Source organism: Vipera ursinii, assembly GCF_947247035.1.
Source record: "Vipera ursinii genome assembly, chromosome: 1".
Taxonomy (NCBI): Eukaryota; Metazoa; Chordata; class Lepidosauria; order Squamata; family Viperidae; genus Vipera; species Vipera ursinii.
This window is the reverse complement of record NC_139512.1, coordinates 84,630,388-84,648,653: the sequence shown is the minus strand read 5'-3', so window position 1 is coordinate 84,648,653 and position 18,266 is coordinate 84,630,388. Positions and strand designations below refer to the sequence as shown.

Sequence of the window (18,266 nt, the reverse complement as noted above, 5' to 3'; positions counted from 1 at the left end):
GAATATTTTACCACTCAAATGCTGCATACATTATGGTCCCTCTACTTATTTTCCTCACCTGTTGAATAGATGAATTCTGCAGTACTGTTGTAGTTTCATTACGACTAACTATTTGGGGGTTCAGGAAAAGAGTTAAGTTTCAGTGCAGTTGCTCCCAAAAATGCCAAAGGGGGAAAAAATCCAGCATAAGGACCGGCTCTGTTTGAGGCTCTGTTTGGAAGCTCTTCTGGACCTCACTAGCTGAAATTCCTTGACTGATAGGATCCTCACCATGCCCCCTCTGCCAGCAAGGCTGGGGTGGGCCAATCCCCTTGGGGTGAAACGGTACCTCAATTAACCTGGGCCCATGCCATGCACAGTTTTAAAGGAGCCTCCAAACAGAGCCTCTTCATTGCTCCCGATGGAACTGGGATGGATTCTTCAGTTCTTCCAAGCCTATAGCATGCATTATATAGTCAACATATAAACTGAATAGGTATGGCAAAATAATGCAGCCCCATCTGTCTCCTTTTGTCATGATAAATCATCCAGAGTGATCAAATCCATTCTCATCTTTTTTTTCTGGTTATCATAAAATTTTTATCAAAAGAATCAAATGCTTGGGTATACCCATTACTTTAAGAGACTTCCAGTTTTAAATGATCAATGCAATCCAGAACAAAAATAGAATTATTTTGAAAATTCTCTTAATGTTTCCATTATTCATCTAGTATTTGCTCAAATTTGATTTCTATCCTGAGATACACTGACTCTGTTTGTTCTCTTTTTATCTTTGACACGTGCCAAATTAACGATCAGTCTTTATCCTTGATGTACCAATTTAATGATCATAAAAATGTTTAGCAAGTTGTTCCTTTGGTTGGAAACATGCAGAAGAGGCCTATCATGACCCCCTCAGAGGCTAGTTCGGAGGAGGAGGAGGAAGAGTTGGAGCTTGGACCGTTCAACAGAGAAGGCACGTCAGGGGCTGAGGATGGTGCTGTCCTGGGCCTCTCAGGGATTGGGAGAGGTGGTCAACCAGACGGAAAGCTGCCTGCCTGCACAGACACAGGAGGATCGGCTGCTGACCGGCAGTGGTGCTGATAGGCAGCTGATCTCCTCTGATGAGGAACTGCTGCCTCCTCCACTCAATCCAAGGGCAAGGAGAGTGGAGTGTAGGCAAACCCAGAGAAGGCCTGGCAGGCTACTCAGGAGGAGATCGCCTCACCCCCTCCTCACAAGGAAGACCTGGAGGGAAGTAACTTTAGGAGAAGCTATGGGGAGTTAGTCTTTGCCAGGAACAATTGTTTGCATTGGTTTACACTCCCCTGGCTACGACTCATACCTGTTGCGGTTTGCCTTGCCTCACTTGGAAAATTGCTCCTTTGTCTTTTGTTTTGGACCTCGCCCTTCTCTTGTGGACTGCTTTTGGCCTTTGCTTCCCTGGGGCTTTGGAACTGCTTCTTTTCTAGAACCTGTTTCTTGTCCTGAGGAGTGCCCTTGTCTTGTGCCTGGGCCCTGCCTGGTGGATTGGACTTGGAAGCTTGGACTTTGCCCTGTGAGTGTGCTCCTATTCTGTGGGCTCTCTTTGTACTATAGGGGCTGATGTTTGAGGTGGCTGCCTTCAGGGTAGTGTGAGGATGGACCCTTACTGGTTGTTGGAGGGCCATTGGCTGGAACATTTGTTAAGAGAAATAAAGAAATCTCTAACGGCCTGCCTTGCCTTGACCACCTGGGTCATAACACGGCCTTCATCCTGGCTCAAAAACAGTAACTGTGAGAGGGAGCTTAGTGAAGAGCAACTAAGATGATCAAAGGCCTGGAGACTAAAACATATCAAGAACGGCTGCAGGAATTGGGTTTGGCTAGTCTAAAGAAAAGAAAAAATAGGGGTGACAGGATAGCAGTATTCCAGTATTTGAGGGGCTACCACAAAGAAGAGGGAGTCAAATTGTTCTCCAAGGCACCAGAGGGCATGACGGGAAACTGATCAAAGAGAGAAGCAACCTGGAATTAAGAAGAAACTTCCTAACAGTGAGGACAATTAACCAGTGGAACAGCTTGCCTTCAGAAATCGTGGGCTCTCCATCACTGGAGATTTTTAAGAAGAGGCTAGACAGTCACTTGTCTGAAATGGTATAGGTCCTCCTGCTTGAGCAGGGGGCTGGACTAGAACACCTCCAGGGTCCCTTCCAGCTCTATTCTATTCTGAATTCTGCAGTGGATAGACAATGGCTGAGATGAGGAGGAGGAGGAGGAGGAGGAGGAGGAGGACGACGACGACGACGACGACGACAACGACAATTGTTTGGATTTATTTGGCTGACAAAGTATTAACTCTTCTAATTTTTGTTTGGCAAGAGGAGTTTTGATATTTGATGTTAGCTATCAACAGATTTACATTTGGGACCTGTTTTTTGAGAAAAAGATCAAACTATGTTTTATTTAGATCAGAATTGTGACTCCTGCTAAATAGTGTGTGACTTTTACTGGTTGTAAGAATTGTTTTAATTTAACAAATTTTCAGACAAATAATTTGGTACCTCTGTACTTGGTTCTGGGAGGCATGATGAATATCAAACATTTGTTTCCCATAAGGAATAATGTAGTGTGTCACAAGGCAGCCAACACTGACAAGTTTTAGCTTGTGCGTTGAGTATCAAACAAACATGTCAAAATTTGTTGAGTACCCAAAGCAGTTGAATACCAAGTTACCACTGTGTGAATTGTTTTTCTACACACTCAACTACTTTTGTGTATGCCCATATCAACCTTTAGCATGTTTCTTTTTATTATTATTTGTGGCTCTAATTCTTATATTCCTGTTAATATAACCAAACATTTATGCACTTGGGAATCAAGTAACAGACTCGGTTTGGCTTTGTACCAAACAGAGTTTTGCACTCTTGGATAATTCATGCAACGCAGATGTAAAATTATTGAATAAGTCTAAATATTTATCTTTAGCAATATCACATGAAAATGCATGTCCAGTTGCATTGTCCCATTCTCTGAGTCACAAATTCTCATGGATCAGTGTACCTCAAGAAAGCAAAATCTTCTTTTGAGAAGCCACCAGAAGAATCCAGGTTCCTATGAGGACAAGTCACCAAGCCAAAATACAAGGAATGAGGAAACAAGCCCACACGGATGCATAGTCAGTGTGAAAAACAAGACAAAACCACTGAGCAAATAAATTATCAATCACTGATCTTTTCCCCTTTCCCTTCCGCCTTTTTTCTCCTTCAATGGAAGATAAAAAATTTTTATGAGCAGGATTCTTTTTTTATGTATGACGTGTGAGTTCCGGCACCTTTTTCTTTTACAAAAAAAGCACTGCTAACAGTTATCTATTTTCTTAACCATATTCAAACATCTGTTTAATATATAATATCCCATCTAACAGGTCCAAACCTCTATTTTCTTCAGTCTTTTCATTTGTCTGTATCCATCTGTTAATTCCTTACTCTAGCTTTCTTATTTTGCAAAATACCTTTCCAAGTCAGTACATTTGAATCATCAAGTAATTCTTTCTGTTTTTTGTATATATTGTTTGGAATGAGGAAGAGAATTTGATTGAAGTATTTTTGGAAGAATGCTCAACCCATTAATATTCATTAAACAGCTTCCATCTTTCTCCTTCAGTTTTTCTTTTCATTTCTTGTTTGTCAATATTAAGCATTTCTCCTAACAGCTTTATCATCCATTCAATCAGCTTTTCTTCCTTATCCTCAAATGTGTTCTGAGATCTTGATAAGTATGATGTCTTGTTCATTTCTTGTTCATTTCCGGTGTTAACACCGCATCTTCTAATTTTTCATTTGTCTGTATCCATCTGTTAATTCCTTACTTTAGGTCCTCTGTCTTTGGATCTGTTTCTTTTAATTTTTCTTCTGTTTTCTGGATTATTAGTTTCTTCTTTGTAGTCATTGTCTGGATTTGTAAGTTTAGATTACAAAATAGTTCTTTTATCTCATTTGCATTATTTTTAGTCTCATCATGAAATAAAACAATTGTCTGTTGTATTGATTTCAACATAGAAATAATTTCTTTCTGAGATCAACATTTTCTTGCTAGTATATCAAGCTAGGAGCTTTGGAGACAGGTATTAAAGATGATTTTTTACCATTTAAGGCTAAGTATGGAACACTCATTTTGTTTTTGTATCTAGTCTTTATAGCCCAATAGGGTCCCCAACACAGATAAGCAGCCCAAGAGGTTTTTTTCCCTTTTCCCAGCTGCAGTCTGCAAAAATGAAAGTTTCCAAGGACAATCAAGGTCTTATCCGAGTCTGGCCTTCAAGCCAAGTTCCTTTAATAATAAATTGTACTGCCGTGGTTCTCCACTAGATGTCATTAACACTGTCTTCCAGCTTTTTAAATCCAAACTTATATTACAAACTTTTCTAAAAAAAAGTCTGAAAAATACTTTTACTCCCTAAATTTCAAAGCTATATACCAATATTGGTTCCAAATTAATCTTGTAATTTTCTCTGTTTTCCCCCAAGCAATTAGTTCGCCCCTTTTCTTTTCCTGAGGGAATGGATTCTTTTCTCATCAGGGAGGATTCTTTGTTTTGGGTGGTTTTTTCCAGGAAAAGTCTTAAAATAATAGAGAATATAGTCTGGCCCAGTTCCATTCAGGTTGCTCAAGAGTTGCTTTTTAGTGCTTATTTTCTTTGGTTGACAGCAGCTTTTGACTAGCCGCAGAAGTGTAGCCAGTCTTTCCCCTGCCAGTTTGGAGGGCTTCCTCGGATCAAACAGAGGGGCCACTGCCACTCCACAATCAATGAGGGTCCCCTCTTTCTTTGTCACCTCTCTGTGGTGACCTTCAACCCTTTTTGGGTCCCCAGTGGGATGAAATCAAATGTGGAAGACGAAACTCCGTCTTCCTGTGCCCATACGCCACGACGTGTAATAGGAAAGTTCTTTATGAGCAGGACTCTTAGTATGAGGGGTCTTTGGTGCTCTCTGACCTTAGTTGTTTCCTTGCAGAAACTAAGTAATTACCCAAACTAGGTAACATTCTCAGTGCTAGTAAGGAGTGGGGTTTGCGTTCAGTTAATATTATAGTGGCTTGCCCTCTCAGTGTTGGTGTTACCTAGTTTGGGTAATGAAACATCTGCAAGAAAACAACCAAGCTCAGAGAGCACGAAACACCCCTCATACTAAGAGTCCTGCTCATAAAGACTTTTTTTGTCCAGCAATTTATCTTTCATTGAAGAGGAAAAGAGGAGAAGGAAAGGGTCCCAAATGAAGTTCAACCATGAACAGGTCAACATTAGTCCATGGAGCAATAGCCTAATAGACCACAAAGCAACTGAAAGTTGCTCAAACAAAATAACTCCACCAGTCAAACTTAAATCCACACACAAGAGAGCTCACAAGCCAAGAGAAATCCAGAGTCTACAAGGCACGAATCAATTCCAAACACTGTGCCAATTGAGAGTGAAGCAGGAAACACGACCAAAACCACACAATTAGAAAACAAACACATTGTTCCCAGCAATGCTTCCATCTGTCTGCTGTGATAAATGCCAGATTTCCAGTGCATCCCATCAAGACAGACGGGGCTTTTTCCTCTTGAGTAGTCTAAGTAATTCAGAGCCATCAATCAAGTCAGCTCCTGACCTGCCAGGAATGGGCTCATCCTCCACTCAGCTGACATCTGAGAAGGAGTCTGGGGAGTCATCCAAGGGAGACATCAGAAGAAGATACAATGCCACTGAGACAACCCAATGGAACGTACAGCATGTGAACCTCTGGGGAAGAACTTAAGGTATATGTACCTCTGTGTCACCTTATTAAAAAGAATGCAAACATGTCACGTTTAAATAATTTAAATACAGTAGGGAGAACTGCACACATCTCAGCATCTATAAGTCTGTGCCTCCTGTAATATAAGCTTCCCAATAATGTAATTTATTTTGTTAAATAGTATGTCTAGTATGCATAATATATATGCACATTTAGAAATTGTTATTATATTTTAAGTAAAAATACATCACAGCACACTAGGAAAGAAACTAATCAGAAGGCATGATCTTTTACTCCTAAAAGGAGTGACTGATAATGAAGGATAAAAAAACAATGCAAGCGAGGTATGACCAAGGCAGAGTAGTGGGAAAATCACTTCCTTTGATCTGGACTCCGTGTTCTTTTTGATGCTCATGATGTCTATGGCTTTCTTTGCAGCTTCATGACACTGTTGGGACATGTTGAGTTTATGATCCCGCTAATACATCCGAGCCCTTCCCCCATGTCCTGCTCTTAAGTCAGTTTTCCCCCATCCTGCATGTGTTTAATTTTTCTTACATTTGTATTTCTCCCTGTTAAATACCAATCTATTTGCTTCCTCTGTTCTAGCCTAAGTCCTTTTGAATGTTTTCCCCATTTCTCCCAAGTATGAGCCACCTCTTCTTTGAAGGGTTTTTGAATCTTTCAATCTCATCCCCAAGACAGGACACAATACAAGAAAAACTTTCTAGAGTCTCAACATCTTTTTTACAGTATATTGTGGTGACTAAAACTGAATACAGTATTCCAAGTGTGGCCTTACCAAGGCATTGTGAAGTGGTATTAACACTTCACGTGATCTTGACTCTATTCCTCTGTTAATGCAGCCTAGCACTGTGTTGGCTTTTTTGGCTGCTACAGCACACTGCTGGCTCATATTTAAGTGATTGTCCACTAGGACTCCAAGATCCCTCAAACAGTTTCTACTGTTGTACCTCCTGTGCATTTGGTTTTTCTTGCCTAACTTTTTTCACAATTGAATTTCATTTTGTTAGATAGTGCCCAATGTTCAAGTCTGTCAAGATCCTTCTGTATCTTAAGCCTGTTTTTTGGAGTGTTTGCTGTTCCTGCCAGCTTGGTGTTGTCTGCAAATTTGAGGAGTTCCCCATCTATCCCCTCATCCAAATCATTGATGAAGATGTTGAAGACCACTGGGCCGAGAACAGAGCCCTGGGGCACCCCACTACTTACTTCGCTCCATATAGATACAAATCCATTGAGGACTACATGCTGAGTACTGTTGGTCAGCTAGTTACGAATCCATCTGGTGGTGATGCTGTCTAAGCCACATTTTTCTATCTTATCAAGTAGTAGGTTGTGATCTACTTTATCAAATGCCTTACTGAAGTCCAAATAAATTATATCCACAGCACTCCTCAGGTCCCCTAATTTTGCCACTTGGTCAAAGAATGCAATAAGATTTGTCTAACATGATCTGTTTTTGACAAGCCCATTTTGGCTTTTGGTAATGACTTTGTTTGCCTCTAGGTGTTTGCTGATTCATTGTTTGATTATCTTTTCCAGAATCTTCCCAGGTATTGAGGTCAGGCTGATAGGTCTGTAATTTCCTTGGTCCATTTCCCCCCCCCCCTTTTTTTTGGAAATGGATCAGCTTTTTTCCAGGCCTCTGGTAGTCTCCCAGTGCTCCAGGATCTTTGAAAGATATAGTTCAGTGGTTCTGAGATCACATCTGACAGTTCCTTGAGAACCTTGGGGGTATAATCCATCTGGTCCTGGTGATTTGAACTCGTCTAGGCTGGACAGGTGCTCACTTATCATTTTCTTGCCTATCTTAACTTATGTTTCTAATCTGTTTTTTGCTGTATTGTTTTAATAGGTTGGGCTGTTTTTTCCCTTTGTGGAAAGACAGTTGCAAAAAATGAGTTAAATAGTTCTGATTTTTCCCTGTTGCTTGTCACCTTCTTGCCTTTCTCCTACTAATGAGCCAATCATTTCCTTGACTTTTTTCTTGGTTTTTACATGTTGAAAGAAGCTTTGTTAATTTTGACTTTTGTTGCAAGCCTTAGTTCAGTTAGCTTGCCTCACTTCATCTTTGTAAGCTGGGGCTATTTGCTGATATTGTGCCTTAAGTTATGTGCCCATCTTTCCACTTGTCTTTAAATTTATCAGAGAGTTCTTTATGCAGCCATGCTGGTTTCTTTTGAGAGCTGTTATTTTTTTTCTTCATTGGTATTGTGCTAGACTGGGCTTTTATCTCACTTTTCAAAATTTCCCAAGCTTCTCGAGTTGTTTTCCCCTTGAGGATTCTCATCCATGGAATCCTTCCCAAGCTGTAAGTTTATTAGAAATTAGCTCTCTTGAAGTCCAAGACTCTAGTTTTACTGTATTCTATTGCTTGTGCTTGCATAATGTTGAATTCCAATATTGCATGATCACTCCCCCACTCCCCAAGGTTCCTGTGGCTTCTACCTTCTATCATATCATCTCTGTTAGTGAGAATTAGGTCCAATATGGCTAACCCTCTAGTTGCCTTCTCTTTCCAAAGCTTTGCAATGCTGAAGAGGTTGTAAAGAAAGATGTGGAAACTCCCTCCCCCCCCCCCCGCATTTTACATCTGTGGTGTTTCAATCCAATGGCCTGTATTCAAAGGTGTAAGAGGTGAACCCTCTAGTGCTAGTCTTGAGAAATGTAACAATTATAGGTAACAATTATAGGAGCACAACTCCAAGTGTCTTAAATTTTGTAAGGTCTTAAATTTGTAGGCATCCATTATCTGAAGTTTTAAACAAGCCAGGGATTAAAAGATTCCCAGGAGGCATTGTTTCATGTATTCTAATAGAAGCTTCTGCTGCTCAACATCAAAGGTTTTGTTAAAACACTTTAAAATTATTTATGGTGAAATAATTGCATTTTACAGAAATATCATCTGAATTACTTAAACAAGCTTGTCCTGGAATTTGATCCACTTCTTCTGATCTCTTAATTCCAGTTATATGGACAATATATGAGCATCTATACAGCGACCTGAGAGAGGAGCCATTATCTTAGTTTTGTTCCAAAACTACAAATCACCTTCATGGCCTGTGCAAGAAGATAGCACTTTCACATAATTACACAAATAACTTCTTCCACTATTATTTTCACAACTGTTGAAAAAAATTCAGAGACCGGGGAAACCAATGATAAGTCTACCAGCCAAAAATTGTAAAAGTAAATCCTTTTAGCTTAGGGTATGTTATACAAACAGGATAAAAAAAGATGTCTATGTATCTAAACCACTGGATGAGAAAATTTGTCAGGATGGGTGCAGTATCATCAATATACTAATTATGCCCAATTATACATCTCTACTCCTAGCCATGTAGGTGATGCCGTCATGGTGCCAACTGAGTGCCTGGGGGCTATGAGGGCCTGGATGGGAAAGAACCAACTTTGACTCAACCCTGGGTCCCTACCTTTTTAATCTCTGGAGACCACTCAAGAACTGGCTCTTCCCCCACATGCTGAGACAGTGTGAGGTCAGTGCAGGAGTAGTATATGGTGGGTTGCATCAGTGAAATGTGATTGCAGGGCGTTTTTCTGTTTTAGCGTTTATTGCCTTTTGTTTATAGATATGACTTTTAAGCCTCTCCCCCACCCCCAGCTTGGCTTTAAGATGGGAAGCTGTACAAATGTCTTAAATAAATTTAAATACAAATATAATCAGAAGCTTAAACGTGTCTTGGACCTTCAATATAGCCTGTGTAGAGGGACTTATTTGAATGTTTCTCTTTGAAGAACCAAGCATTTCAGATTAGCACATGAATGAGTAAAGCAGGAGTCTTATGCCTTTAAGTTAACAAATCAATAAACTAACCCAGCTTTGTTTTGTACGTTTTCTTACCAAACTTACTTTGGTAAGAGTGAGCAACAGAAGTTTCTCAAATTATGCACAATCAATGAAACTGTTGCAAAAATCTTACCTGATGCAATCATCTGTTAAGATATCTGAATGTGTAGAATGTGTACAAAATTTGCATGACCAGTAAACGGCAGCAGAGAGATACAAAAATACCAAGATTACTAGTGATTATCGGCTGCTGAAATAATGGCTTCTTGTCCATTCCATATGTGGGCATCTTCAAGAACACCCACGTAATTATGTAGCCAAGTTAGGACAAAAGAAGAATGCATTTGATGAAAAATCAGGACACACTATTTTTTTATTCAATATATACGCCACCCATCTCACTATCCAAAATGGCTCTAGATGGCTTACAATGGCATAAAAGCAGAGATAGATATGTCGCAGTCCCTGCCAGTTAAAATAAATCCGACTGGTGGGGTCCAGGAAGAGAGCCATTGCATTCCCCTCCCACCAAAAATACCTGAAACAGGCCCCCACTCTCCTGGCCTTCCAGAAAGGAATGAAAACATGGCTTTGTGGCCTTCATGGAGAGCCCATAGGAGCATACAGCTGTGGAACTGGGGTTAGTACTCTGAAGGTTCCCCCCCCACCTTGCCTTTCAATTATTTTTTAACAGTTTTTAATCACCCTTGCCTCTTCGTTAAATTTTTAACTTTATACTGTTTTTATATTTTAATATTTTACTATACACCGCCTAGAGTCCCTGTGTGAGGTATATGGATGATTCTAAAATGTGATAACTATAAAAGCAAAATAATTAAATGAAGGTAAAAAAACCAAGAGCACAGAGGTAATCTCTGTCTTTCAACCAACCCACCCCAGCACAGTGCACACAGACGCCCATGTTTTTTCATTGCTTCCTATTTTCAGTTTTTAATACCAAGCTGTGGCTTTTCTAAGTTTAAACATGTTGTCCAAGCAAAAAGTCTTTCCTGTTAGTAGTAACATTATTCTAATAAGTACTAAATAAATAGGCCTCAAAGTGCTACTTCGGAATGGTAGCCAGTCTGAATTTGGACAGTTCATTTAATCAAAGATAAGCCACTCAATGTTGATAAGGAACCACCAATGAATGTTGCAAGGAGATGTTGGGTCATTCACTGTTACAACTAGAATGGTTTAGCATACTGGAAAAGCTTCAGTTGTGGCATCAAAAAGAGCCTGAAGGTAAACAAAACGACAACAAAAAATCAATCCAGGCTTAAATACACAATAGCACTTTTATTGCAACAATTGCTTACAAGTTAAAATGTAGTTGTGAGATTCAAAAGTTGTTCCCAACACAAGCAAGTCCACATTTGGCTAATATGAATGCCTTACACATTAAACGTAAGTTTCCAATAGAAATTGAGTAATGTAAGAAAAAATACGAAAAGTGCAGTAGAGCAAACAAATTGTATCTACTGAATACTGTATCTTAATAATTTAATCTTCTCCAATATAGGAATACTTTCTCGAAAGACGTTAGCTTTTTAAACTTGAAAAAATTGCCCCGTTTCAGTTCGAGACTAAAAACCTTAACATATGAGCAAAAGTCAGCAAGAAAACCCCACTGAGGGCTATCTTGCTAACTACTACATTTGGAGCATCGTTACACAAATTCCATTGGCAGCATCTGTATGTGAATTTTTTTGTTGAGAAATGTTTTGAAATAACGTTTACATCACAGTCAGAATACTTCCAGCACTGAGATATATTTTTTGGACCTAAAAAAGGGGGGAAAAAATGAAGATTATAAGGTTAGGTTCTATGCCACTTAATTAGAAAAACGTTTTCTGTGTTTATAGGTAGAAAAGGTAATCTCTTCAGTACTTTGACTTTTTATCAGTTGTTAAATTAAAGCAACACCTTAAATGATATTGTAGGACTATTTCTACCCCACTTTTCTATATAAAATCCCAAAACGGAGTTTTAAAAAGTTGCTTTAAAGATTTTGAAATGGCCCAAATTCTTAATTTAAAAAAAATCAATCAGAAAATGACATAATCTCATATTGTGGGGGAGAGAGAAACTGCTTGAGCAGGGGATAGGATTAGGCTCTCCCGGCTCTGTTATTCTGCTATAGACTAACTAAAAGCCTCTAAGACAGACAGGTCAAACTTGCGACATCACGTGACGTCACACAACGTATCGGAGCTTTTTCCCCATTGCCGGCAATGAGGTGGGCACAGTTTCGTTGTGATGCGTCCGGTGGGCAGGCCAGCAGTTTGACACCCCTGCTGTAAGACGTCATTCAAAAATGAGCATCTGCATTATTCAAAACACAGGCCAGTTTGCTCACTTTTGAAATTTCAATTTGAAGTTCAAGCCCCTAAAATTTCACATAAGCCTGCCTGCTTGACTCTTTTAGGGGTTTGCGGAGCTGCTGGTTTCTACTAGAAAAACGGCTTTTCCAAGGAAAGCACGTGGGAGCACAACTCAGTTTAGTCCACTATTAACTTTGCAAAACTATTCACTGTTCTTCCAAGACCTGAGGATTCTCAGCATCATCCACTTCTCTGCTCGCCTGGGTATTTATTTGGTCCTTGACAAAAAAATTTTTTAGTTACATTTTCTTTTCAACATTTGCTCTAGTGTAAAATCTTGTGTATGCATATGTATCTCTTTTCCTTTTTTGCTTGTTTTGCTTTTTTATCTAATTAACAATAAAAACAGGAAAAATAGTTTTATTTTGCCTCCAATGCAAGACTTCTTCTAAAGTATGCTATACACCAAATTATGCTATGCACCATGTTTCTTAATTTGTTTTTTTATAACGTAACAGCTGAAAGATCAAAGTGGGGCCTCTTTACCACAACCCATCCTTATCACCAAAAAGCATTCTGCTTTAAGACTGCACAGGTAGCATATGCCAGGTTATCCTAAGGCAGGCATGTAAAACTGCCGGCCCACGGGCCAGATGTGTCACTCTGAAACTGCGCCTACCCCGTTGCTGGCAATGGGGAAAAAGTCGCTATATGCCGTGCGACGTCACATGACATTGCGAGTTTGACATGCCTGTCCTAAGGCATTAAATAGAACATATAGAGGGAAGCCATACAAAAGCCAAATCTAAAATACATTTTACATTTTAGTTTTTAGTCAAAGTGGGGCCTGCTTGTAGAGGAGGATATTTACCTGTCTGAGATGAAAGGGACTGCATAAGTATAGAATTAGGTTTACATTTGGTATGTGATAATACCTTCACTGCAGCCTTAACTGACCAGACTGAGCACTTTGGCAGAACCAGCTGAGGGAGAACTTTTGTAACAGAAAACAGCACTGATGTGTGGAAGAACAGTTCCTGTGGTCTACAGGGCTGGAGTTGGGATGGTGGAGAATGGAACAATTGAGGGCTCAATGGATGCTGGAAATTACACATTTGATTTTTGTCCCAGGGCAGGATATTCTCTGTCCTTCGTTATGGACAGACTGCTGTTTGGCTTGCTGGTGCTACCAACTAGCTTGTAAATTCTGACAAGATGGGCAAGCCCTATAAGGCATATAGGCTAGTTATCTATGGGACTGTCTCTTTCCTGTGGTTTCTGCCCATCCTGTAACAACTGACAGATTTGGCTTGCTACAGATCCCATTGATTAAGCAATGCTCTCTTCTAGGATCCAGTCAGAATTCTCTGTAGCATAAAGCCAGCTGGGTGATTTAGGGCCAGTCATGCTCTCTCAGCTCTACAAAGGAGGCAATGGCAAACTATTTCCAAAAAACCTTGCCCAGAAAACTGCAGGGATTTGTCCAGGCAGTCACCAGAAGTCAAAAACAACTCAAAGGCATACATGCAAACAGTATGTGTGTTGGGCGGGGCATTGTTGTTCCCTCTAGGTGACACTATATATTGAAATTTTATTGCTGACTTCATTTGTGCATATTAAGCTGCTCAGAATAATTAAAATCAGTATAAAATCATATTAATAAATTTATATATTTCTTCAGAAATTAAACATAAAAAATAAAGTAATATACCTACCATCATATACTATAAGGCAAGTATCTTCTTCGCCTTTGCAGGTTATGTTTCTGTCACAGTTAGCAAATGGACAATTGTAGCACACTAAAGCACTTCCTAAATAAACAAGGAAAAAAGAAGCTGAACACAATGTTCCCTTTTGTTTTCCTGATAGAAAACAAATTATAAGTAATTCTTTTGTTTAGCGATTGTTCAAAGTTTTAACCATGTTAAAAAAACAGCTTTGTGACCAAACCATGTATTTACAATTATTGCATTATCATTCACAGCTTCACAAGGGGCACAACTGAACAAGCAAGAGTCCAGGTTTCAAAAAATCTTGCCAAGGAAACTGCATGGAATTGTTCATATAGTTGCCAGGAGTCCAAACTGACTCAAAGACAGACACAAAAACAACAAGAGTTCCCTTGAAACTGGATGCCTAGGATTGCTCCAACAATTTGCCTCTTTATAAAAGACAGTTTCATAAAATTCCAGTCAGGAATCTCTCATTCAAAGGGATAAAATTTGTTCTATCATAAATTATATCATCCATATAATTCCAAAGCATCAAGCTAAAACTCAGTCAGCCCTTGGAATGATGAGCCACCTTCAGCTCCCTATTCTATTCTTCTGGCCCCTGCACTGTTATCATTCGGTTTCCATTTACCGTTGGGTTCACTTACTTACCTGAATGAAGGAACAAAGCCAGAACAAAGGCAGTAATGACAGGGGTGACCAAAAGGGATTTCATCTTCTTTGTGTCTCCTATTCAACCTACATAATAAAAAAATGTCCTATCAGATGTTCCAAAATAAATGCAATAATCTAAACTGAGCAACAGTATTTGTCTGCCAAGCCTCAACTGTCTATATCCATGTCATTATTCCAGCCTTATATAAAACTTTTATGAGTGCTAAATAGGAATATAATTTGGGGGGGGGCATGACAGAACATTCCTGAAAAGCATCAAGACTGAAGGTAAGGCCTGTTGAATTATTAGTCTCTAAAATGAAACCACTAAAATGAAATATTATTTCTATTAAATTTGAAAGTTATGTTGTATATCAAAAAATTGGAATTTATCACAATATGAAAAAAATGTTTATGTACTTAACACATTTCATATCACTGTTTCGTAAAAAGACTGTTGCTGGAGATCTCTCATTAGCTGTATCATTTAAATTGATTTTTTCTGCATAATCACATGGGATTTTGTCTCATAACAATCAGAATCCCAAATGAGTACAAGCATTTTGTGAGCCCAACAGTACAAATGCCAATTAAATTGCACAGCCACATCATTCTTATTGGTGGTAAACAGCATGATGCAAAGTGCAAAAAAGAAAAAAAAACCGAGAGAAAACAGCTAAAATTAGTTATCAACACTATTAATGATAGATTTCCATACAGTCCCATCCTTTTTGCTACCACACCCATATATTGCTTCACACTTTTTCTTAAAACTTCTCACCTATTTTCTATTAATTCCTTCTAGCCATATTTTCAATTCTTTCTATGCACATCCTTAACACATTAACAGTAAGTGCTCCATGTGACAAGAGTATGAAGCTGGCAATCTAGTTGCCAAATGCTATACTTTATTTAAAAAGTCATACGAAGATAGTTAAAAGAACAGTATGTCTATGCTGCAGCACCGAAGTTAGATTTAAATATAAGCTAGGGACTCACAATTTTTTAATGCATGCTTTACTTGTTAAAGGCCTTAAAACAGACATGTCAAACACAAGGCCCGGGGGCCAGATCCGGCCCGCAAAGTGGTTTCATGCGGCCCGCGAAGCCATCCTGGAAACAGTGAGGGAACAGCCCCCACTGCCTTGGCCCTGGCCCAGAGACCCTCCTTCTGCCAGAGACCCTCAGATCTGTCCCACTCCTGCCCAGGCCCCCATAGGCACCCTTCATGCCAATGATGTACAGCTGGCCACGCCCACCCAGTAGGCCATACACACTCTAGCCACACCCACCCAGTAGGCCACGCCCACCCAGGCCATACCCACCCAGCCCCCTGAGGGCAACTGCAATGCTGATGTGGCCCTCAATGAAATTGAGTTTGACACCCCTGCCTTAAAACCTGTCTCTGTTAATTGGCCTGGAGCCAGGATAGGGTGTGTCATGCCAGAAGTGGTTAATGGATTGAGAAAAGATTCTGCCCCCACACCTTGTTTGTATCTTTCCCCTTTCCTCAGCCATGTTTGTCCCTTTTTAATGGCAATATTTATTATCTTAAGATTTTAAATATAAACTCATCCGATGGTGAGATAGCCGGCATATAAATTTAATAAATAAATAAATGTCACTTCTGAGACATCAAGGAAGAAAAATGTGTTAAAATTGTATACGGGATGGGTTTTCCAATTTTGCTAATGAGTTCATTCAAGTCGGATTTTTCACTTTAAATGCTTGCTATTAATTTAAAAAGCATATTTTATCCTGCCTTTCCCCCCCCCCCAATAACTCAAGGCTGCGTTTGTGTGTAGGTGTGTGTGTGTAAGTGTAGGTGTAGAGGGGTGTGTGTGTGTGTGTGTAGATGTTATTCGAAGATCCAGTTTTGGCACGCACCTTTGAGAGACCTCGTGGTGTAATCTAGGAGCTTTCAAGCTTTACGTAGCTTAGGGCTCCACCAAGTTAGGCGTGCTATCTTTTGTTCGTGTGGACGTGCGCCCGCGCCTTTTGAGTGGAGCAAAGCTTTGGGACGCTCCGGGCGACTAGGCGTCGTCCCGAAAAAAGACGCGCTGCTCGAAAGAGCTGGATGCAGCTGTCAGGTTGGCGCGTCCATTAATAAACCTTTTTGGAACCGAGTCCAAAACGCTTGTCCGCTTCCACCTTTCAGCGTCGGCTTGAAGGCGGCCACCCGCTCCCCTAACTTTCTACGCTAAGCAAAGGAAACCAGCTGGAAAGAAGGAGGAGGAGGAGGAGGAGGAGGAGGAGAAGGAGGAGGAGGAGAAGAAGAAGAAGGAGAAGGAGAAGGAGGAGAAGAAGAAGAAGAGAAGAAGAAGAGAAGAAGAAGAAGAGAAGAAGAGGAAGAGGAAGAGGAAGAAGAGGAAGAGGAAGAGGAAGAGGAAGAGGAGGAAGAAGAGGAGGAAGAGGAGGAAGAAGAGGAGGAAGAAGAGGAGGAAGAAGAGGAGGAAGAAGAGGAGGAAGAGGAGGAAGAGGAAGAGGAAGAGGAAGAGGAAGAAATAATACACCCGAGGCGGGGAGGTGGTGAAATTTGGATTGCCGAGCAAAACAAAAGCAACTCGACACGCCAATGCAACGCAAGCCGCTAATTTTTTTCCCCTTTTTCTTTTGGCCTCCTCGCTCGTTCTTTTGGGCCTCCTGCTATCCAATCCCGCCCTAACCCCAAGCTAAAACCCGAGACTAGCTAGCGGGGAGGTCATTCTCCACGTTACGCCACCCACCAAAGGGGACCTGCGTGCGGCGGAGTCAAGCTAACAGTTAGTATCCGGCTAGCGCAGGGGTAGGCAACCTCGGCTCTTTTATGACTCACGGACTTCAACTCCCAGAAATCCTGAGCCAGCTACGCTGGCTCAGGAATTCTGGGAGTTGAAGTCCGTGAGTCATAAAAGAGCCGAGGTTGCCTACCCCTGCGCTAGCGGGTTTCAAAAGGAGAATTTGAGAAAGCTAACTAAAAAACGCACACGCCCCCGCTCTAGAGGCCTCGTTTTCAAACGGAGCGGGAGAAAAAAAAGAGCAAATACTTACGAGAGAAGGCTTAAACAACGCGGAGACTCCCAGACGAGAAGGTAAATCACCACCAGGACGGTCACGGGAAATTGAGACCGACTTCGCCGCCGCTGTCAGACTACGCCCGGCGCTCTCTATTCGGGAAACTCATGTATCTGACTCGGGCGAGGCGGGGCCAGCCCATGTTAAATTTTCATTGGCCAGTTAACAAGGTTTAGCATCCCTGATTGGCCCGTACGTCGTGAAGCTCGTTAGCTAGGTGAAATGCTTTCTTGGCTTTCAGCTACCGTGCTGAGACCTGTTGGGGGATATTTGTGAGATTAATCACAAAGACCGAGGAGAGTTAGTACGTAATAATAGGAATATCAGTACATTTCAATACATTTTAAGCATTTTATTCCAGAGCGCGTATGTACGACAGTTACAGTATAGCTTAACGGGAGCCTAAGATCCTTGCTCGTTTGCGCGACCCTCTCCTTTAGGGACTTCGCAATCGCCAATTCATGATGACGAAAGCCATCACATGCTATGCAATATCTCCCCCCCCCCCACGGGCCGCGCCCAGATACTTAAACTATGATTAAGCTGACTATTTAGAAGGCAATCAGAATATGTAGTAAACGGCATTCCCAAGGCGGCTTATCTAGATGCGCTTCAGAGTCTGATTCGGAGCAGTATGAAAAGACCTAAACAGATGAGCCAATATACACCACCATATATATATATATTTTCCAAGATACTTTACTCTGCGTACAAGTAATGTGAACTGCACATTGAAAAATGTGAATTTCTACTGCTGCTTTTTATTTCAAATGTCACAACGTATGTATGCTGCATAACCAAGAATGAACCTTTTATTGTCAAAGTGCAAAGTACATTGAGATTGGCTGAGCCTCCCTTCGTGCCCCCACCCCCCCCAACTTACAGTGACACAAACCCTCCCATCTTATTACACCATGTGAACTAATTGCACAACACAC

The 18,266-nt window shown here is 40.7% G+C and overlaps 1 protein-coding gene across 1 annotated transcript in view; it reads right to left on the bottom strand.

Moving 5' to 3' along the window:
- LOC310636835 (uncharacterized protein) overlaps positions 1–17,455 on the bottom strand; it is a 28,016-nt gene extending 10,561 nt beyond the window's left edge. Inside the window, exons 1-5 of the mRNA XM_083356946.1 lie at positions 17,305–17,455; positions 14,272–14,358; positions 13,603–13,698; positions 11,142–11,347; positions 1,325–1,652 (exon numbers count right to left, since the gene is read on the bottom strand). Of these exons, the coding sequence (XP_083213072.1) occupies positions 1,325–1,652; positions 11,142–11,347; positions 13,603–13,698; positions 14,272–14,335 (694 nt within the window). The 5' untranslated portion in view covers positions 14,336–14,358; positions 17,305–17,455. The remainder of the gene's footprint in view (positions 1–1,324; positions 1,653–11,141; positions 11,348–13,602; positions 13,699–14,271; positions 14,359–17,304) is intronic.
- Between the last annotated feature and the right edge of the window lie 811 nt (positions 17,456–18,266).